Source organism: Carcharhinus amblyrhynchos, chromosome 3 (genome assembly GCF_965287045.1).
Source record: "Carcharhinus amblyrhynchos chromosome 3, sCarAmb.v2.hapA, whole genome shotgun sequence".
Classification (NCBI taxonomy): domain Eukaryota; kingdom Metazoa; phylum Chordata; class Chondrichthyes; order Carcharhiniformes; family Carcharhinidae; genus Carcharhinus; species Carcharhinus amblyrhynchos.
In genome coordinates, this window is record NC_137326.1 from 82,683,936 (window position 1) to 82,706,076 (window position 22,141).

General features: G+C 41.8%; 1 protein-coding gene across 1 annotated transcript in view; it reads left to right on the forward strand.

The window, feature by feature from the left end:
• LOC145341217 (uncharacterized) overlaps positions 1-22,141 on the forward strand; it is a 71,518-nt gene that overhangs the window by 26,237 nt on the left and 23,140 nt on the right. Inside the window, exons 9-15 of the mRNA XM_080186137.1 lie at positions 1,485-1,526; positions 5,791-5,886; positions 8,371-8,487; positions 10,497-10,613; positions 12,623-12,739; positions 15,348-15,464; positions 19,465-19,581. Coding sequence (XP_080042263.1) covers positions 1,485-1,526; positions 5,791-5,886; positions 8,371-8,487; positions 10,497-10,613; positions 12,623-12,739; positions 15,348-15,464; positions 19,465-19,581 — 723 coding nt within the window. The remainder of the gene's footprint in view (positions 1-1,484; positions 1,527-5,790; positions 5,887-8,370; positions 8,488-10,496; positions 10,614-12,622; positions 12,740-15,347; positions 15,465-19,464; positions 19,582-22,141) is intronic.

The following is a 22,141-nucleotide window of genomic DNA, read 5'->3' on the forward strand; positions in this document are numbered from 1 at the left end:
CCATGGACAGACCCCAGGAACAATGCTGAGATTAAATGATATGAAGTTCTAAGTATCTGTTGTCAAATTTATTTTGAAATAATTCATTCATAAAATGCCATTTATACTACATTTATATTCCTTTAACTGCAGTCTTATAAAATCAAACATATTTCATTCAAGTTTCAATCCACTATGAACATGTAATTATAATTCAGAGTCCCACTTTAAAGAATCGATAAGCGCTTGAAGCTATCATTGAAGGTACTCTACTGTGATCTAGAATCATAGAAACCTTATGTGCAGAAGGAGGCCATTTGGCCCATCAAGCCTGCACCAACAACAATCCCACTCAGGCTCTATCCCCATAACCCCATGTATTTACCCTGTCAATTCCTCTGACATTAAAGATCAATTTAGCAAAGCTGACCAACCTAACCCACACATCTTTGGACTGTGGGAAGAAACCAGAGCACCCAGAGGAAACCCACACAGACATGGGGAGAATATGCAAACTCCACACAGACACTGTGAGGCTGTAATGCTAACCACTATGCCATTGTGCTGCCCCTGTGATAATGGAACTTGTGAAATTAGTTATATAGCACTAAATCAATAATGGCTTGTATAAACAAAGTGAAATAAAAACAATGATTTTTTTAAACACTCCAGATATTTTTCAAAGATTTAAAGGGCAAGAGTTTGTAATGTCTTGACAGTTACTTTTCAGAATGCTTTTTAATATTAGACAGTTCATTTTTGACATTTCCAATGAGCTTGACAGTTCATTGGTTTACGTGCATTCAAGCCTCCTTTTAAGAATTTCAAGGGCCACCTGACTTCTTACAAAGGGGGCCTGACCTTCCTCGATGGTGTCCCAGGACCAGATCCAAAGTGATACCCTACCTTTTCAAAGGGATACCTCGCATCTCCTTTGGACTATGCAAAGTTTAGGTCTGTTCCTACCAGTTCTAATCTGCACACGTTGGACGAGATTCTCCGGCCTTCCAGCCGTGTGCTTCCCGCCGCTGGGAAGTGGCGAATTGTTGCTAGTAGCGGGATTCTCTGGTCTTGCCACTGTCAGTGGGATTCCAATTGACATCATTCCCAGTGGGAAATTACAGGTGAAAGTGCATTGCTGGTGGGACCGGAGAATCTGGCTGTCATGTCTCCCACTAGAGGCTAATGAAAATCAGACATGACTGGAGACAGCTACTGTTTCATATAGGCAGTTGCCCCCAGGAAATTCATATGAACAAATCCTGACCTGGGCCCATTTCTGTTCCTGTGGAAATGATAAGTGCCATGTTCATGGCAGGACTTCCAGATTTTAGTCTCTTCTGCCATTATCGCCAGACTGGAGAGTCTCTTCATTGTGATGATATTCCAGATCTGAATAATTAAAAAAATATAGCTTTCTTTTGTCTTTCTTTTCTGTACTATTAAAAACTGTTAGGGCAAGCTAGATTTATAAAACTGTTTCAACTTATTTTTCTTTTTCATAGACTACGGTTGCTGGTAAAACAGAGTGGCAACTGACATCCATGGTAAGATTTCTTCACCTTTTTAAAATTATTTTTATTGTAATATATCTCTTGCTTTAATAACCTGGGGATTGGTTTGCACTTTACAGTGAAGTGTCTCAATTTTAGGCAGTTTATACCATTCTAAGGACAGCTTTGTGATATCACAGCATACAAGCACATAGATTTATGATGCTATACAGTAGAGGAATGCAGATTTGATTCTATCTTTGTTTTATAGACAGACTGAAAATCTGGCAATGCAGTAGTCAGCATTGTCATAAGTTGAATATAAGCAGCATCTTACCGGCCTTCGCACTGTCATTTGAGGAGGGATTGGGTTAACCGGCCCTATTTTCACTGGAATCTAGAAGAATGAGAGGGGAACTGACTGAAATGCATAAAATTCTGATAGGACTGGACAGACTGGTTGCAGCGATGTTGCTTCCTTTGGCTGGGGGTGGTCTCGAACAAGGGTCATAGTCTCAGGCTACGGGGTAGGCCATTTAGGATTGATGAGGAAAAACATCTTTACTCAGTTGATGAGGAACCTGTGGAGTTCTGTACCATAGAAGACCAACTCGCTGAATATATTTGAGGAAATAGATTTCTAAGGTGTCAGATGGAAATGGGGAGAGCGAGGAAGTATAGAGGATCTGCTATGATCGTATTGAATGACAGAATAGGCTTGAAAGGCTGAATGGCCTACTCTTTTTTTCTATGTTTTTATGTATCTACAGAATTGATCAATAATAAATATGGATTATGTTGTAAATAGCAATTAGGTTTCAGCAATAGGGTCTAAGCATTTCAATAACATTGACCCCTTTAGTTACAATACACTGGATTCTCACTCATTCTTTTGTGCTCAGTTCCATTTCTTCTAAAGCAGAAAGAGGGAGTTTATGAATTGTATTTTCATACATCTGCCTTTGATCTCACTTGCCTGTCTCAAAAATGATTCCATAGTATGTAAAATTATTTGTGCAGTGATGTTTTCAGTTTGTGATGGGTCAAATTTTCTTTAGAAATAAAAGTGTCATTAATGGCACATGTTGTTATCTATGCACAAGTTGGATAACAGTTTCAGGCGAATGCAGATATGCAGTTCAATGTAAAAATTCATAAGTTGCAGTCCAAGATATGTTGACCTCCATTACCTTTGCAAAAAACGATATCTTGCTCCCTCACTCCCCAGTCACATGTATTGAGCTGTGCAAAGTTGCAGTACCGACATATTAACTATGGATTGAACTTGTCACAGAGAGAAGGGTGTGTTCATTAATTTTAAGTACTTTCTGAAAAAATACATTGATTAAATATTCTTCTGTTTTTTAACAATGCAAAAAACTCTTAAAGATTAGTACAGTACAGGATGATCAATTTCCCACAAACACAAATAGAAAAGGACAGAAAAAAATAGCTAAACAGTTGGTACAGATTATTTGTTGTATCCGGCATCTCGTATCATACATAGTGAAAAGATATTTCATAAAATGGAAGATATCAGGATAAAGGCAAAAAGGCACATTGATGCACATCTTTGCAGAGTAAGAAGTCTCACAACACCAGGTTAAAGTCCAACAGGTTTAATTTGGTCGCACAAGCTTTCGGAATGCTGCCCCTTCATCAGGTAGTGAAGAGTTGGGTTCACAAACAGGGCATATAAAGAACAAAGAAAATTACAGCACAGGCCCTTTGGCCCTCCAAGCCTGCACCGACCATGCTGCCCGACTGAACTAAAACCCCCTACCCTTCTGGCGATCATATCCCTCTATTCCCATCCTATTCATGTATTTGTCAAGGTGCCCCTTAAAATTCACTACCATATCCGCTTCCACTACTTCCCCCGGCAATGAGTTCCAGGCACCCACTACTCTGTGTAAAAAAAAATCTGCCTCGTACATTTCCTTTAAACCTTGCCCTTGCAGCTTAAACCTGTGCCCCCCCAGTAATTGACTTTTCCACCCGGGGTAAAAAGCTTCTGACTGTCCACTTTGTCCATGCCTCTCATAATCTTGTAGACTTCTATCAGGTCGCCCCTCAACCTCTGGCGTTCCAGTGAGAACAAACCAAGTTTCTCCAACCTCTCCTCATAGCTAATGCCCTCCATACCAGGCAACATCCTGGTAAATCTTTTCTGTACCCTCTTCAAAGCCTCCACATCCTTCTGGTAGCGTGGAACCAGAATTGAACACAGACACAGACTTGATTACACGAAAATGCTTGGATTGCGAGTCTTAACATGTATTCAAGTCTTTACAGGTGCAGACAATGCAAGTGGAGAGAGGATTAAGCAAAGATTAAAGAGGTGTGAATTGTCTCAAACCAGGACAGTTAATAGGATTTTGCAAGCCTAAGCAAGTCGTGGGGGTTACAGATAGTGTGACATGAGCCCAAGATCCCGGTTGAGTCTGCCCTCATGTGCGGAACTTGGCTATCAGTTTCTGCTCGGCAATTCTGCGTTGTCGTGTGTCTTGAAGGCCGCCTCGGAGACGCTTACCCAAAGATCAGAGACTGAATGCCCTTGACTGACTGACTGAAGTATTCCCAGACAGGAAGGGAACATTCCTGCCTGGTGATTGTCAAGTGGTGAGACTTATTGTTCTTACCCCAGTCTAATGCCAGCATCTCCACGTCATGGCTTACAGAATATGTTCGATTTAGCTCTGAATATAAAAGTCAAGAATCCCATTGGGATATATTCCATAATAATTTAATGCCAATTTTGAATTGATGGAGATTTATTGCTACTTCATAAGTTAGAATATTGCACTACCTTTTCCCATTAGTGTTAATTATTTTTTTACCTGGGAGAACCAGAATCAAGTACAAAGAGTTAAACTCTAAAGTCGTATCAAAAGCCTCCCGAGCTCTTTAAGGATGCCAAACCAATAGGATCTGATCCTAACGTAAGTCAGACACAATGGAGCTAGTTCCCATGAACACCCTGCACTTCTGTACATCTCAGATATAGTAGGGTCAAACCTCTGCCTCAAGTTTAGAATAATATGCAGACAGAATAATATCTTGAACTGAATCCCTTTTGTTCTATTGCAAACCAAGATTTTATTGGCACATTCCAAAATATCGCCCCATATCACCTCATCAATATGTACTGTAAGGTCATTTTCCCAAGACTGCAGACTGTCCAATGTATACTCTCAAAATTTGCTGATCGATTGTTTAGATTCCGCAGATAATAGAACTTTTTTTATGGGGGAATACCTTAGCTTCAAGAAGGACAGTAATCTTATTCAGGATGAAGTCATTGAGTTGCAAATAACTGAAAAAGAGTATGTTGGGATATTAAACTGTAAACAGTATACTAGGAGATTCAGCGCCTGCGCAATGGCGCTCCAAGCAGACTTCAACCGAGTGCACCAGCCAACCCATCGACAATACTGCTAACTTCTCTTCAGAAATTTAATACTGGGAGCAATGTTTGAATAGACATCCATAGCTGTTTTTATTTGCCTATTCATCCGTGGGATGTTGACTTCGTTGGCTGAGCCAGATGATTTCATGATTCCAATTTTTTTTTGAATCGAATTCAAATTTCATCATCTGTCATGGTGGGATTCGAACCCAGAGCATTACCCTGGCTGTCTGGATTGGTCATCCAGCGACAGTATCACTACACAGGGAATGCTGGCTGCCCCAGAGAGTTGCATATTGCAATGGAAAATAACTTGAAGATGACTCCCAAACTATCACCAGGGTCAGGCTAGAAGGTGCAGGCAATGGGTGTGAGGCAAGTGAGGGTCAGGTTTCAGAGGTCAGATTGGGATAGGTAAAGGAGTGGAGTATGACCTTGGTGGTCAAATTGTCCCCCACCTCCTGGACCAACACTTGCTGATGGAGCTAAAGCTGCCAAGGTTACCCAGTAGCGTGAGTTTCCCCTGCTATTGATAAAATAGTGGCAGGACAGATGAAGCTCTTAAATGACTGTTTCTTTCCCACCTGACAAAACTACCACCCCCATAAAATTGGAGGCAGATGGGGGACGGGCAGGAAGGCAGCAGTAGGGCACACTCTGCATTTTATAAGCACCACTGCCATGAAACAACCAGGTGGGAGAGCATAAAATCCAGCCCAAGTGATCATAACAGGACAAAGAAAACTTACTTAAGTTCTATACAATCCTAGGAATTTTCCGTAGCATTCAATTGGCAATGTTTACTAACGTTGTGCTGCAATAATGAATATTTCAATGGGACCTCTTTCTGACAAAATTACTATGTGAAGAGCATCAACTATTCACTGAACAGATTTCAATTGTCTATAGAATTCCAAAGAAGGAGAGACAACACATTCTACAGAGCTGGAACCACAACCATTGAAAAGATCCAGAAATGAAAGGCTAAAAGATGAGAGGCAGGAGGTAAGGAGTGTTTAACATAGCATAACAAATAAGGCACACAGCTCTGTCTGAGGCACATTAGCACAGAGCATAGAAAATCATTCTATGAAATAGTTTAAGACATTAAAAGACTGTAAATATATAAATGTGTAAATTTTTGCGTTCTTGTTGAGGCATATAGAAACGTGCGTGCATTCGGTCATTGCATCAGTGTTTCCTGGGCTATGTGGAATTTGCATGGCATTGACATGAACTGCATCACAAATAGGCAGAAATCCAGCCAGGTTCTTATTTGGGCGCACACTTCACACATCCTGAATTTTGTTTAAACCAACAACAGCAATGTGCACTTCAGTATCACCTTTCACATATTATATGTCTTATGGTGCTTCACTGGTGTCTTCAAAGAAGAAGTGACAGAAAACAGGGCAGGTCGTGCCTTACGAGCCTAGTTGAGTTCTTCAAAAATGTGACTGAACACATTGACGAAGGAAGAGCAGTGGACGTGGTGTACATGGACTTCAGCAAGGCGTTTGATAAGGTCCCCCATGCAAGACTTCTTGAGAAGGTGAGAGGGCATGGGATCCAAGGGCCTTTGGCCTTGTGGATCCAGAACTGGCTTGCCTGCAGAAGGCAGAGAGTGGTTGTGGATGGGTCTTTTTCTGCATGGAGGTCGGTCACCAGTGGAGTGCCCCAGGGATCTGTTCTAGGACCCTTGCTGTTTGTCATTTTCATAAATGACCTTGATGAGGAAGTGGAGGGATGGGTTAGTAAGTTCGCCGATGACACGAAGGTCGGTGGTGTTGTGGATGGTCTGGAAGGATGTCAGAAGTTGCAGCAGGACATAAATAGGATGCAAGACTGGGCGGAGAAGTGGCAGATGGACTTCAACGTGGATAAATGTGTAGTGGTCCATTTTGGCAGGACCAATGGGATGAACGAGTACACTATCAAGGGCAGGAGTCTTAGCAGTGTTGAAGAGCAGAAGGATCTTGGTGTCCGGGTCCACAGGACTCTTAAATCGGCCTCGCAGGTGGAGGATGTGGTCAAGAAGGCGTATGGTGTACTGGCCTTCATTAATCGAGGGATTGAGTTTAGGACTTGGGAGGTAATGCTGCAACTTTGTAAGACCCTTGTCAGGCCCCACTTGGAGTACTGTGCGCAGTTCTGGTCACCTCACTATAGGAAGGACATGGAAGCTGTTGAAAGGGTGCAGAGGAGATTTACAAGGATGTAGCCTGGATTGGGAGGCATGCCTTATGAAGATAGGTTGAGGGAGCTGGGACTCTTCTCCCTGGAGAGGCGTAGGTTGAGAGGAGACCTGATAGAGGTTTATAAAATGTTGAGAGGAATAGATAGGGTGGATTCTCAGAGGCTATTTCCCCGGGTTGAAATGGTCGCTATGAGAGGACACAGATTTAAGTTGCAGGGAAGCAAGTACAGAGGTGATGTTAGGGGTAAGTTTTTCACTCAGAGGGTGGTGAGTGAATGGAATCGGCTGCCATCAGTGGTGGTGGAGGGGAACTCGCTGGGGTCTTTTAAAAGACTTCTGGATGAGTATATGGGATTTAATGGGATTGGGGGTTATAGATAGGTCTATGGATTGGTGGGTATTGATGTGATCGGTGCAACTTGTGGGCCGAAGGGCCTGTTTGTGCTGGAGTGTTCTATGTTCTATGTTAAAACCATAGAGAGGATACTAGGATAAAAGATTGGTCAAAGAGGTTGTTGTTAAGAAGGGCCCAATATCAGGACATCAGTGAACCAGATGGTTTCATGATTCCAAATAGTTTTTTCTAATTGAGCTCAGCTTCCATCATCTATCTTGGTGGGATTCAAACCCAGGTTCCCAGAGCATTATCCTACATCTCTGCTTTGGTTCACCAATGGCAGTACCGCTGCACTGAGTGCATATGTGCTGTAATAAAGAAGAACATGAAGATGACTCCAAGCTATCATCAGAGTCAGGTTGAAAGGCCCCCGCAAGTGTTGTGAGGGTCATATTTAAGTGTTGCGATACGGATAGGTAAAGGGGTGGGGTATGGCCTTGTTGGTCACATAGTCCCCCATGTTCCTGGACTGTTGCAGCTATCATTGCTAGGATGCTAGAATGAGACTCCTCTGCTATGGGTAAAATAATGCCGGGGCAGGTAATGTCCTTAACTGACCATTTCTTTGCCACCTGTTACATCCACCATCCCCATAAATTTGGAGACAGATGGGTGACAGACAGCTAGATAGTGGAACGGCCCACATTGCAATTTACAAGCCCCACTGCCATGAAACCCTTGGGTGGGACAGTGTAAAATAAGGCTCATATCAGGATAAAGCGAAATTACGTAAGTGCTATACAATCCTAAGAATTTTCCAGAACATTCAGTTGACAATGTTTACTAATGTTGTGCTGCAATAATGAATATTTCAGTCAAACATCTTTCCAACAAGATTGCTATGTGAAGTGAATTAATTGCCCACTGAACAGATTTCAATTGCTATTTTCCATAGGAAACCAAGGAAGGAGAAACTGCAGATTCTACAGAGCCGGAAACACAAACATCAGAAATATCCCAAAATGCTGATTCTGAAGAAATCCAGAAGCCATCAAAAGATGAGAGTCAGGAGGTAAGGAGTACAGAACATTGTACATCAAACAAGGACACAGCTCTGTCTTGAGGCGCATTAATATATAGTATAGAAGATCATTTTATGGAATAGTTTAAGGCATTGAAAGATTGTAAATATATACACGTAAGTTTTTGCTGTTCTTGCTGAGTCATATAGAAATTTGCATGCATTTGGTTATTGCATGATTGGAAAATATTTCCTGGGTTATGTGGAGGTTGCATGGCATTGACATGAACTCCATCTCAAACAGGCAGAAATCCAGCCAGGCTCTTATTTGGGCACATACTTCACACTGCCTGAATTTTCTTAAAAATCAACAACTGCAATGTGCACATCTGTATCACTTTTCACATAGTATAATGTCCAATGGTGTTTCAGAGTTAGTTTGGCCCAAGAGGTGAAGACTATGGCTATGAACATGACTCCACAACATCTGAAATGTTGGCATCAGGGCTACCATTTGAGATGAAAAACAACATCACTCACTTCTGGTACAGTTGTGGCAGATGTTTGGTAAAGGTATTTGTTCAGATGTTACACATGTGTCATATGGCACACATAAATAAACTTTTAAGACTGGGTGCTGCACGTAAATACATAAATACAGAGAATTCAAATTCAAGATCTTTAAAAGCAAAACCATGCTGGCCATGCCCCACTACTGTGACATTATGGGACCTGCCCCTTTTGGGACACTGTTTTCAGAGTTCCTCACGATACAATGGACAAAGTCGTCAGCCATCAGTGCATTTTTCTTGCTCGTGGCCACATGCTAATTCCACCCATAATGTCATCAACTTGTGTGAATGTATCATTTTGCAGATGTGAACAATAAATAGCGGCAAGATGATTGCTGACGTGTCTTTGAAGAGGCTGTGTGCCAATCTGCGCACGTATAACCTTCACGCATACACATATTACTAGCAAAGTCAGCAACATAGCACATTGTTGAACAATAGTCTTCAAACTTATAATTCCACCATTACAAGCTGTTTGGTAACATTGAAATAAAAATCACACTCAACAAACAACATTGCAAGAAAATCCAATATTTCATAAGACAGTCAGCTAATCATTCTTATGCATTTCTTTTCTGCCTGTCTTGTAAGTGACTTTGGTTGTCCTGGCGCTCCTATGCGTTGCAGTCTGGCTGTTCAAAAGCTGCCAACGTTCAGTGAGGGTGACAGCAGATGCCTTACAGAACAATCTAGAGCAGCTCAGGCAATAGAATGCCTGATATCAGAACATCAGTGAACCAGATGGTTTCATGATTCCGAAAGTTTTTTCTAATTGAGCTCAGGTTACACTATCTATCATGGTCGGGTTCGAACCCAGGTTCCCAGAAAATTAATCTGCATCTCTGCTTTGGTCATCTGGCGATAGTATCACTACACCAAGAGTGCATATGTGCTGCAATGGAGACAAACCTGAAGCTGACTCCAAGTTATCACAGATTCAGGCTGGAAGGCCCTGGCAAGTGTTGTGAGGGTCATGTTTGAGAGGTTAGATGGGTATAAGTAAAGGAATGGGGTTTGGTCTTGATGGACAGATAGTGCCCCACATTCCTGGATCAACACTTGCTGATACAGCTAACACTACCAAGCTGCTGGCATGAGACTCCCTTGGTATGGGTAAAATAGTGCTGGGGTGGTTAAGTCCCTTAATTGACGATTTCTTTGCCACCTGTCACATCTACAATCCCCATAAATTTGGAGACAGATGGGTGACAGACAGCTAGATAGTGGCAGAGCACACACTGCAATTTACAAGCACTACTGCCGTGAAAACCCTCGGGTGGGAGAGTGTAAAATAAGGCTCACATCAGGATAAAGCGAAATTACAGAAGTTCAATACAATCCTAGGAATTTTCCAGATCATTCAGTAGGCGATGTTTGCTAATATTGTGCTGCAATAATGAATATTTCTTCCAAGCATCTTTTAGTAAGATTACTAGGTGAAGTGAATTAATTGCCCACTGAACAGATTTCAATTGCTTTTTTCCATAGGAATCCAAGGAAGGAGAAACGGCAGATTCTACAGAGCCAGAAACACAAACATCAGAAATATCCCAAAATGCTGATTCTGAAGAAACCCCGAAGCCATCAAAAAATGAGAGTCAGGAGGTAAGGAGTACAGAGCATGGCACAACAAACAAGGATGCAGCTGTGTCTTGAGGCACATTAATATATAGTATAGAAGATCATTTTATGGAATAGTTTAAGGCATTGAAAGATTGTAAATATATACACGTAAGTTTTTGCTGTTCTTGCTGAGTCATATAGAAATTTGCATGCATTTGGTTATTGCATGATTGGAAAATATTTCCTGGGTTATGTGGAGGTTGCATGGCATTGACATGAACTCCATCTCAAACAGGCAGAAATCCAGCCAGGCTCTTATTTGGGCACATACTTCACACTGCCTGAATTTTCTTAAAAATCAACAACTGCAATGTGCACATCTGTATCACTTTTCACATAGTATAATGTCCAATGGTGTTTCAGAGTTAGTTTGGCCCAAGAGGTGAAGACTATGGCTATGAACATGACTCCACAACATCTGAAATGTTGGCATCAGGGCTACCATTTGAGATAAAAAACAACATCACTCACTTCTGGTACAGTTGTGGCAGATGTTTGGTAAAGGTATTTGTTCAGATGTTACACATGTGTCATATGGCACACATAAATAAACTTTTAAGACTGGGTGCTGCACGTAAATACATAAATACAGAGAATTCAAATTCAAGATCTTTAAAAGCAAAACCATGCTGGCCATGCCCCACTACTGTGACATTATGGGACCTGCCCCTTTTGGGACACTGTTTTCAGAGTTCCTCACGATACAATGGACAAAGTCGTCAGCCATCAGTGCATTTTTCTTGCTCGTGGCCACATGCTAATTCCACCCATAATGTCATCAACTTGTGTGAATGTATCATTTTGCAGATGTGAACAATAAATAGCGGCAAGATGATTGCTGACGTGTCTTTGAAGAGGCTGTGTGCCAATCTGCGCACGTATAACCTTCACGCATACACATATTACTAGCAAAGTCAGCAACATAGCACATTGTTGAACAATAGTCTTCAAACTTATAATTCCACCATTACAAGCTGTTTGGTAACATTGAAATAAAAATCACACTCAACAAACAACATTGCAAGAAAATCCAATATTTCATAAGACAGTCAGCTAATCATTCTTATGCATTTCTTTTCTGCCTGTCTTGTAAGTGACTTTGGTTGTCCTGGCGCTCCTATGCGTTGCAGTCTGGCTGTTCAAAAGCTGCCAACGTTCAGTGAGGGTGACAGCAGATGCCTTACAGAACAATCTAGAGCAGCTCAGGCAATAGAATGCCTGATATCAGAACATCAGTGAACCAGATGGTTTCATGATTCCGAAAGTTTTTTCTAATTGAGCTCAGGTTACACTATCTATCATGGTCGGGTTCGAACCCAGGTTCCCAGAAAATTAATCTGCATCTCTGCTTTGGTCATCTGGCGATAGTATCACTACACCAAGAGTGCATATGTGCTGCAATGGAGACAAACCTGAAGCTGACTCCAAGTTATCACAGATTCAGGCTGGAAGGCCCTGGCAAGTGTTGTGAGGGTCATGTTTGAGAGGTTAGATGGGTATAAGTAAAGGAATGGGGTTTGGTCTTGATGGACAGATAGTGCCCCACATTCCTGGATCAACACTTGCTGATACAGCTAACACTACCAAGCTGCTGGCATGAGACTCCCTTGGTATGGGTAAAATAGCGCTGGGGTGGTTAAGTCCCTTAATTGACGATTTCTTTGCCACCTGTCACATCTACAATCCCCATAAATTTGGAGACAGATGGGTGACAGACAGCTAGATAGTGGCAGAGCACACACTGCAATTTACAAGCACTACTGCCGTGAAAACCCTCGGGTGGGAGAGTGTAAAATAAGGCTCACATCAGGATAAAGCGAAATTACATAAGTTCAATACAATCCTAGGAATTTTCCAGATCATTCAGTAGGCGATGTTTGCTAATATTGTGCTGCAATAATGAATATTTCTTCCAAGCATCTTTTAGTAAGATTACTAGGTGAAGTGAATTAATTGCCCACTGAACAGATTTCAATTGCTTTTTCCCATAGGAATCCAAGGAAGGAGAAACGGCAGATTCTACAGAGCCAGAAACACAAACATCAGAAATATCCCAAAATGCTGATTCTGAAGAAACCCCGAAGCCATCAAAAAATGAGAGTCAGGAGGTAAGGAGTACAGAGCATGGCACAACAAACAAGGATGCAGCTGTGTCTTGAGGCACATTAATATATAGTATAGAAGATCATTTTATGGAATAGTTTAAGGCATTGAAAGATTGTAAATATATACACGTAAGTTTTTGCTGTTCTTGCTGAGTCATATAGAAATTTGCATGCATTTGGTTATTGCATGATTGGAAAATATTTCCTGGGTTATGTGGAGGTTGCATGGCATTGACATGAACTCCCTCTCAAACAGGCAGAAATCCAGCCAGGCTCTTATTTGGGCACATACTACACACTGCCTGAATTTTCTTAAAAATCAACAACTGCAATGTGCACATCTTGTATCACTTTTCACATAGTATAATGTCCAATGGTGTTTCACTGAAGTGTTTTCAAACAAGACCTGAAAACAAATCATAATGAGATACAAGGATAAGTGCTTGGCCAAAGAGGTTGTTTTTAAGAAGTGATGAGAAGGGAAAGAGATGGTATGATTTAGGAAGGCAATTTCAAAAGACAAGGTCTCAGGAGCTAAAAGCACAATTCCAAATCATAGAGCATTAAAATCAAGGATGCATAAAAGGCCAGAATGGAAGGAGCCAAACAGTTTGTCTGTCTGAAGGAGGTCATTGATACACGGATGGGTGAAGTTCTGAAGGGATTTGAAGTCAAAGCGGATGTTAAAATGAAGATGTTTCCAAACTGGGGGCTTATAGAGGGCAATAAGTGAACATATTCGATGCAAGTTATGGTTGTGCTGATTGTTACGGAGATGGGAGGGTGGTTTCCTGGAGAGGAATGTGTTTGAATAGCCAAATTTAGAGTGACAAAAGAGTGAGGACTGGGAGACGAACAGCATCATGATGATGGAATACACTTCCTTGGAAATGGAGGGATGTGTCATCCTAAAACTCATTTTAGGATCAAATATGATCTGGATCACTGATTGGCAGTGAGAGGGATGGAGTTGATGGTTGGAGAACAGAGTTAGTTTGGCCCAAGAGGTGAAGACTGTGGCTATGAACATGACTCCATAACATCTGAAATGTTGGCATCAGGGCTACCATTTGAGATGAAAAACAACATCACTCACTTCTGGTACAGTTGTGGCAGATGTTTGGTAAAGGTATTTGTTCAGATGTTACACATGTGTCATATGGCACATATAAATAAACTTTTAAGACTGGGTGCTGCACGTAAATACATAAATACAGAGAATTCAAATTCAAGATCTTTAAAAGCAAAACCATGCTGGCCATGCCCCACTACTGTGACATTATGGGACCTGCCCCTTTTGGGACACTTTTTTCAGAGTTCCTCACGATACAATGGACAAAGTCGTCAGCCATCAGTGCATTTTTCTTGCTCGTGGCCACATGCTAATTCCACCCATAATGTCATCAACTTGTGTGAATGTATCATTTTGCAAATGTGAACAATAAATAGCGGCAAGATGATTGCTGACGTGTCTTTGAACAGGCTGTGTGCCAATCTGCGCACGTATAACCTTCACGCATGCACATATTACTAGCAAAGTCAGCAACATAGCACATTGTTGAACAATAGTCTTCAAACTTATAATTCCACCATTACAAGCTGTTTGGTAACATTGAAATAAAAATCACCACTCAACAAACAACATTGTAAGAAAATCCAATATTTCATAAGACAGTCAGCTAATCATTCTTATGCATTTCTTTTCTGCCTGTCTTGTAAGTGACTTTGGTTGTCCTGGCGCTCCTATGCGTTGCAGTGTGGCTGTTCAAAAGCTGCCAACTTTCAGCGAGGGTGACAGCAGATGCCTTACAGAACAATCTAGAGCAGCTCGGGCAATAGAATGCCTGATATCAGAACATCAGTGAATCAGATGGTTTCATGATTCCAAATTGTTTTTTCTAATTGAGCTCAGGTTCCATCATCTATCTTGATGGGAATTCAACCCAGATTTTCAGAGCATTACCGTGCGGTACTGTCATCCAGTGACAATGCCGCAACACTGAGAGTAGATATGTGCTGTAATGGAAAAGAACATGAAGGTGACTCCAAAGTATCAGCGGAGTCAGGCTGGAAGGCCTCACTAGTGTTGTGAGGGTAAATGTTTGAGTGTTCAGATGGGGTAGGTAAAGGAATGGGGTATGGCCTTATTGGGTCAGATAGTCCCCATGTTCCCGGACCACACCTGCTGATGCAGCTCACATTGCTAGGGTGCTAGAATGAGACTCCCCTGCCAATAGTAAAATAGTGCCAGGGTGGGCGAGGCCCCTAATTGACCATTTCTTTGCCCCCTGTCACATCTACCATCCCCATAGATTTGGAGACAGATCAGTGACGGGCAGCTAGATAGTGGGAGGGCACAGACTGCAATTTACAAGCACCACTGTCATGAAACCCTTGGGTGGGAGTGTGTGAAATAAGGCTCATATCAGGATAAAGCAAATTTACATAAGTTCTATACAATCCTAGGAATTTTCCAGAACATTCAGCTGACAATGTTTACTAATGTTGTGCTGCAATAACGAATATTTCAGTTGAACGTCTTTCCAACAAGATTACTATGTGAAGTGAATTAATTGCCCACTGAACAGATTTCAATTGCTATTTTCCATAGGAATCCAAGGAAGGAGAAACAGCAAGTTCTTCAGAGCCGGAAACACAAACATCAGAAATATCCCACAATGCTGATTCTGAAGAAATCCCGGAGCTACCAAAAGATGAGATTCAGGAGGTAAGGCAAACAGAGCACGGCACATCAAACAAGGCACACAGCTTTGTCTTGAGACACGTTGGTATGTAGTATAGAAGATCATTTTAAGGAATGATCTAAGACATTAAAAGACTGTCACTGGAATTTTACTGGCACGCCCATCCCGATTCCAGGGGCAGGCAAGGCTTGGAGAACAGCATTCTCCATTGGCCTCGAGTAGGATCGTACAAACCTCAGACGGGCGTGCTGGTAAAATTCCACCCTGTAAATATATACACATGTAAGTTCTTGCTGAGGTGTATAGAAATGTGCATGCATTTGGTCATTGCATCATTGGAAAATATTTCCTGTGTTCTGTGGAGATTGTGTGGCATTGACATGAACTGCATCTCAAACAGGTGGAAATCCAGCCAGGCCCTTATTTGGGTGCATACTTCACACTGCCTAAATTCTGTTGAATCAACAACAGCAATGTACACTTCTGTGTCACTTTTAGCACAGTAAAATGTCATATGGTGCTTCACGGAAGTGTTTTCAAGCAAGATTTGACACCAAAGCATTTAGGAGTTACTAGAATAAATGCTTGGTCAAAGAGATTGTTTTAAAGAAGTGATGAGAAGGGAAAGGCAATTTCAAAGGATGAGGTCTCAGGAGCTGAAGAGAGGGATGGAGTTGATGGCTAGGGAACAGAGTCAGTTTGGGCCAAAAAGTGAAGGCTCAAGCTGCGAACATGACTCCATAGCATCTGAAATGTTGGCATCGGGGCTACAATTTGGGATGAAAAATGACATCTGCACCTCATGCTCGCTTCTGGGACAGTTGTGGCAGATGTTTGATAAAGGTATTTGTTCAAATGTTATACATGTACCATCATGTTACACGCATAAATAAATTTAAACTTACTACAAAGTGGGTGCTGCATCTAAATACAGAGAATTCAAAATCTTTAAAAGCAAAACCATGCTGGCCATGCCCCACCACCATGACATCATGGGACCTGCCCCTTAGGGACGTTTTTTCAAAGTTCCTCATGATACAACGGACAAAGCCGCCAGCCTTCATTACGTTTTTCCTGCTTGTGGCCACATTCTAATTCCACCCATAATGCCATCAACTTGTGTGAATATATTATTTTGCACATGGGAACAATGCATACAGGCAAGATGTCTTTAGAAGAGGCTTTGTGCTGATCTGTGCACATACAGACTTCACGCATGCACAGATTACCAGCAAAGTCAGCAGCAATAGCACATTGTTGAACAATAGTCCTAAACCTTCTAATTCCTCTGTTACAGCCACTTGGTAACATTGAAATAAAAACGACCACAAAACAAACAACAATGAAAAAAAATTAAATATTTTATAAGATGGTCAGCTAATCATTCCTGTGCATTCCTTTACTGCCTGTCTTATAAGTGACTTTGGTTGTCCTGGTGGTCCTATCCATTACAGTATGGCTGTTCAAAGGATGCCAACTTTCAGCGAGGGTGACAGCAGATGCCTAACAGAACAACCTCAAGCAGCTCAGGCAGTAGAAGGTCTGGTACTAGAGTATGGCATCTTGGTGTTGATGTCAACAACCTGGCTTGGTTGATTTATGGGCACCAGCAGAATAACAGGGGTGGGAGGACGAAGTGTCATCCTGAGAGAGGACATACTTGTGCTCCATGGAATCACTGTCATGTTTCCAGGACAGTGTCTAAGGAATTTAAATATGTTGAGGGAAAGATTGCTGGACTGCTGTGAGATACTGCAAGCACCTTGAGCACAGGTGTTTACAGTTAGGAAGTTTACAGTCTGAACAGCCGAGGCAGGAAAGCTATACTTCCTTAACTTCAGTCTGAGCTTCTTCTGCATCAGCCAGATATTGAGGAGCTATGGAATGGAGACTGAGACATCCACCAATTAGATAATGCATCATGGGCAAATCTATAACTGTTCCCAAGTTTGTCACCATGTCCTTGCCAGAAAGGCTGGGCTTCAATCTCCACGCAAAGCCGTGTGCCATGCTCCTTAGCAATCACAGCAGGCTTTCTGACAGACCTGTCAATATACCAGCATATTTCTGCACACTGAACCATCAAAAATTTCAGACAGCTCAGCGGTGGGTGAATAAACATTGGGAAGGCCACTTGGAGAATTCCACTGCCCCCCACCTCCTGCAAACCAACCAGTGTGCGCCTGTAAAATTCTTCTACTTGGAAGTTTTTTTGCTGTTCTTGCTGAAGCATATAGAAATTTGCTTGCATTTGGTCATTGCATCATTGGAAAATGTTTCCTGGGTTACGTGGAGTTTGCATGACATTGACATGAACTGCATCTCAAACAGGCAGAAATCCATCCAGGCTCTTACTTGGGCACATACTTCACACTGCCTGAATTTTCTCAGATCAACAACAGCAATGTGCACTTCTGTATCACTTTTCACATAGTACAATGTCCAATGGTGTTTTCAAACAAGATCTGACAGCAAGTCATAATGAGATTCGGATAAATGCTTGGTCAAGAAAGGTTGTTTTTAAGAAGTGATGAGAAGGGAAAGAGATGGTACGATTTAGGGAAGCAATTTCAGAGGATGAGATCTCAAGAGCTGAAGGCACAATTCCAAATCATAGAGCATTAAAATCAGGGATGCATGAGAGGTTAGAATGGAAGAGCCAAAAGGTTTGTCTGTCTGAAGGAGGTCATTGATACACGGATGGGTGAACTTCTGAAGGGATTTAAAGTCAAAGGGGATGTTAAAATTAAGGTGTTTCCAAACTGGGAGCATATATAGGGCAGTAAGTGAACATATTTGATGCGAATTGTGGTTGTGCTGATCGTTATGGAGATGGGAGTGTGGGTTCCGGGATAGGAATCTGTTTGAATAGCCAAATTTGGAGGTAACAAAAGAATGAGGACTGGGAGATGCACAGCATTATGATGGTGGAATAGGCTTTCTTAGGAATGGAAGGACATGTCAAATATGATCTGGATCACTGATTGGCAGTGAGAGGGATGGAGTTGATGGTTGGAGAACAGAATGAGTTTGGCCCAAGAGGTGAAGACTATAGCTATCAACATGACTCCATAACATCTGAAATGTTGGCATCAGGGCTACCATTTCAATGAAAAATGGCGTCTGCACCTCACTCACTTCCGGTACAGTTGTGGCAGATGTTTGGTAAAGGTATTTGTTCAGATGTTACACATGTGTCATGTGGCATGCATAAATAAACTTAAACTTATTACAGAGTGGGTGCTGCATCTAAATACGTTAGCTGCATCAGCAAGTGTTGGCCCAGGAACATTGGGCACTATCTGACCATCAAGGCCATACTCCAGTCCTTTACCTATCCCCATCTGACCTCTCCCAGAGCATTATCCTGCATCTCTGCTTTGGCCATACAGCGACAGCACTGCCACACTGACAGTGCATCTGTGCTGTGCTGGAGGAGAACTCAAAGGTGACTCCAAGCTATCAACAGAGTCAGGCTGGAAGACCCCAGCAAATGTTCTGAGGCTTATGTTTGAGAGGTCAGATGGGGATAGGTAAAGGACTGGGGTATGGCCTTGATGGTCAGATAGTCCCCAATGTTCCTGGACCAACACTTGCAGATGCAGCTAATGTTGCCAAGATGCTAGCATGAAACTCCCTGCTATGGTTAAAATAGTGGTGGGTGAGATGAAGCCGTTTTAACTGACCATTTCTTTGCCACCTGTTACATCCACCATCCCCATAAATTTGGAGACAGATGGGTGACAGACAACTAGACAGTGGCACGGCCCACATTGCAATTTACAAGCCCCACTGCCATGAAACCCTTGGGTGGGACAGTGTAAAATAAGGCTCATATCAGGATAAAGCGAAATTACATAAGTGCTATACAATCCTAAGAATTTTCCAGAACATTCAGTTGACAATGTTTACTAATGTTGTGCTGCAATAATGAATATTTCAGTCAAACATCTTTCCAACAAGATTACTATGTGAAGTGAATTAATTGCCCACTGAACAGATTTCAATTGCTATTTTCCATAGGAATCCAAGGAAGGAGAAACTGCAGATTCTACAGAGCCGGAAACACAAACATCAGAAATATCCCAAAATGCTGATTCTGAAGAAATCCAGAAGCCATCAAAAGATGAGAGTCAGGAGGTAAGGAGTACAGAGCATGGCACAACAAACAAGGATGCAGCTCTGTCTTGAGGCACATTAATATATAGTATAGAAGATCATTTTATGGAATAGTTTAAGGCATTGAAAGATTGTAAATATATACACGTAAGTTTTTGCTGTTCTTCCTGAGTCATATAGAAATTTGCAAGCATTTGGTTATTGCATGATTGGAAAATATTTCCTGGGTTATGTGGGGGTTGCATGGCATTGACATGAACTCCATCTCAAACAGGCAGAAATCCATCTAGGCTCTTATTTGGGCACATACTACACACTGCCTGAATTTTCTTAAAAATCAACAACTGCAATGTGCACATCTGTATCACTTTTCACATAGTATAATGTCCAATGGTGTTTCACTGAGGTGTTTTCAAACAAGACCTGAAAACAAATCATAATGAGATACAAGGATAAGTGCTTGGCCAAAGAGGTTGTTTTTAAGAAGTGATGAGAAGGGAAAGAGATGGTATGATTTAGGAAGGCAATTTCAAAAGACAAGGTCTCAGGAGCTAAAAGAACAATTCCAAATCATAGAGCATTAAAATCAAGGATGCATAAAAGGCCAGAATGGAAGGAGCCAAACGGTTTGTCTGTCATTGGTACACGGATGGGTGAAGTTCTGAAGGGATTTGAAGTCAAAGCGGATGTTAAAATTAAGGTGCTTCCAAACTGGGAGCTTATAGAGGGCAATAAGTGAACATATTTGATGCAAGTTATGGTTGTGCTGATTGTTACGGAGATGGGAGGGTGGTTTCCTGGAGAGGAATGTGTTTGAATAGCCAAATTTAGAGTGACAAAAGAGTGAGGACTGGGAGACGCACAGCATCATGATGATGGAATACACTTCCTTGGAAATGGAGGGATGTGTCATCCTAAAACTCATTTTAGGATCAAATATGATCTGGATCACTGATTGGCAGTGAGAGGGATGGAGTTGATGGTTGGAGAACAGAGTTAGTTTGGCCCAAGAGGTGAAGACTATGGCTATGAACATGACTCCATAACATCTGAAATGTTGGCATCAGGGCTACCATTTGAGATGAAAAACAACATCACTCACTTCTGGTACAGTTGTGGCAGATGTTTGGTAATGGTATTTGTTCAGATGTTACACATGTGTCATATGGCACATATAAATAAACTTTTAAGACTGGGTGCTGCACATAAATACATAAATACAGAGAATTCAAATTCAAGATCTTTAAAAGCAAAACCATGCTGGCCATGCCCCACTACTGTGACATTATGGGACCTGCCCCTTTTGGGACACTTTTTTCAGAGTTCCTCACGATACAATGGACAAAGTCGTCAGCCATCAGTGCATTTTCCTTGCTCGTGGCCACATGCTAATTCCACCCATAATGTCATCAACTTGTGTGAATGTATCATTTTGCAGATGTGAACAATAAATAGCGGCAAGAGGATTGCTGACGTGTCTTTGAAGAGGCTGTGTGCCAATCTGCGCACGTATAAACTTCACGCATACACATATTACTAGCAGAGTCAGCAACATAGCACATTGTTGAACAATAGTCTTCAAACTTATAATTCCACCATTACAAGCTGTTTGGTAACATTGAAATAAAAATCACCACTCAACAAACAACATTGCAAGAAAATCCAATATTTCATAAGACAGTCAGCTAATCATTCTTATGCATTTCTTTTCTGCCTGTCTTGTAAGTGACTTTGGTTGTCCTGGCGCTCCTATGCGTTGCAGTGTGGCTGTTCAAAAGCTGCCAACTTTCAGCGAGGGTGATAGCAGATGCCTTACAGAACAACCTAGAGCAGCTCGGGCAATAGAATGCCTGATATCAGAACATCAGTGAACCAGATGGTTTCATGATTCCGAAAGTTTTTTCTAATTGAGCTCAGGTTACACTATCTATCATGGTCGGGTTCGAACCCAGGTTCCCAGAAAATTAATCTGCATCTCTGCTTTGGTCATCCGGCGATAGTATCACTACACCAAGAGTGCATATGTGCTGCAATGGAGACAAACCTGAAGCTGACCCCAAGCCATCACAGATTCAGGCTGGAAGGCCCTGGCAAGTGTTGTGAGGGTCATGTTTGAGAGGTTAGATGGTTATAAGTAAAGGAATGGGGTTTGGTCTTGATGGACAGATAGTGCCCCACATTCCTGGATCAACACTTGCTGATACAGCTAACACTACCAAGCTGCTGGCATGAGACTCCCTTGGTATGGGTAAAATAGCGCTGGGGTGGTTAAGTCCCTTAATTGACGATTTCTTTGCCACCTGTCACATCTACAATCCCCATAAATTTGGAGACAGATGGGTGACAGACAGCTAGATAGTGGCAGAGCACACACTGCAATTTACAAGCACTACTGCCGTGAAAACCCTCGGGTGGGAGAGTGTAAAATAAGGCTCACATCAGGATAAAGCGAATTTACTTAAGTTCAATACAATCCTAGGAATTTTCCAGAACATTCAGTAGACGATGTTTGCTAATGTTGTGCTGTAATAATGAATATTTCTTCCAAGCATCTTTTAGTAAGATTACTATGTGAAGTGAA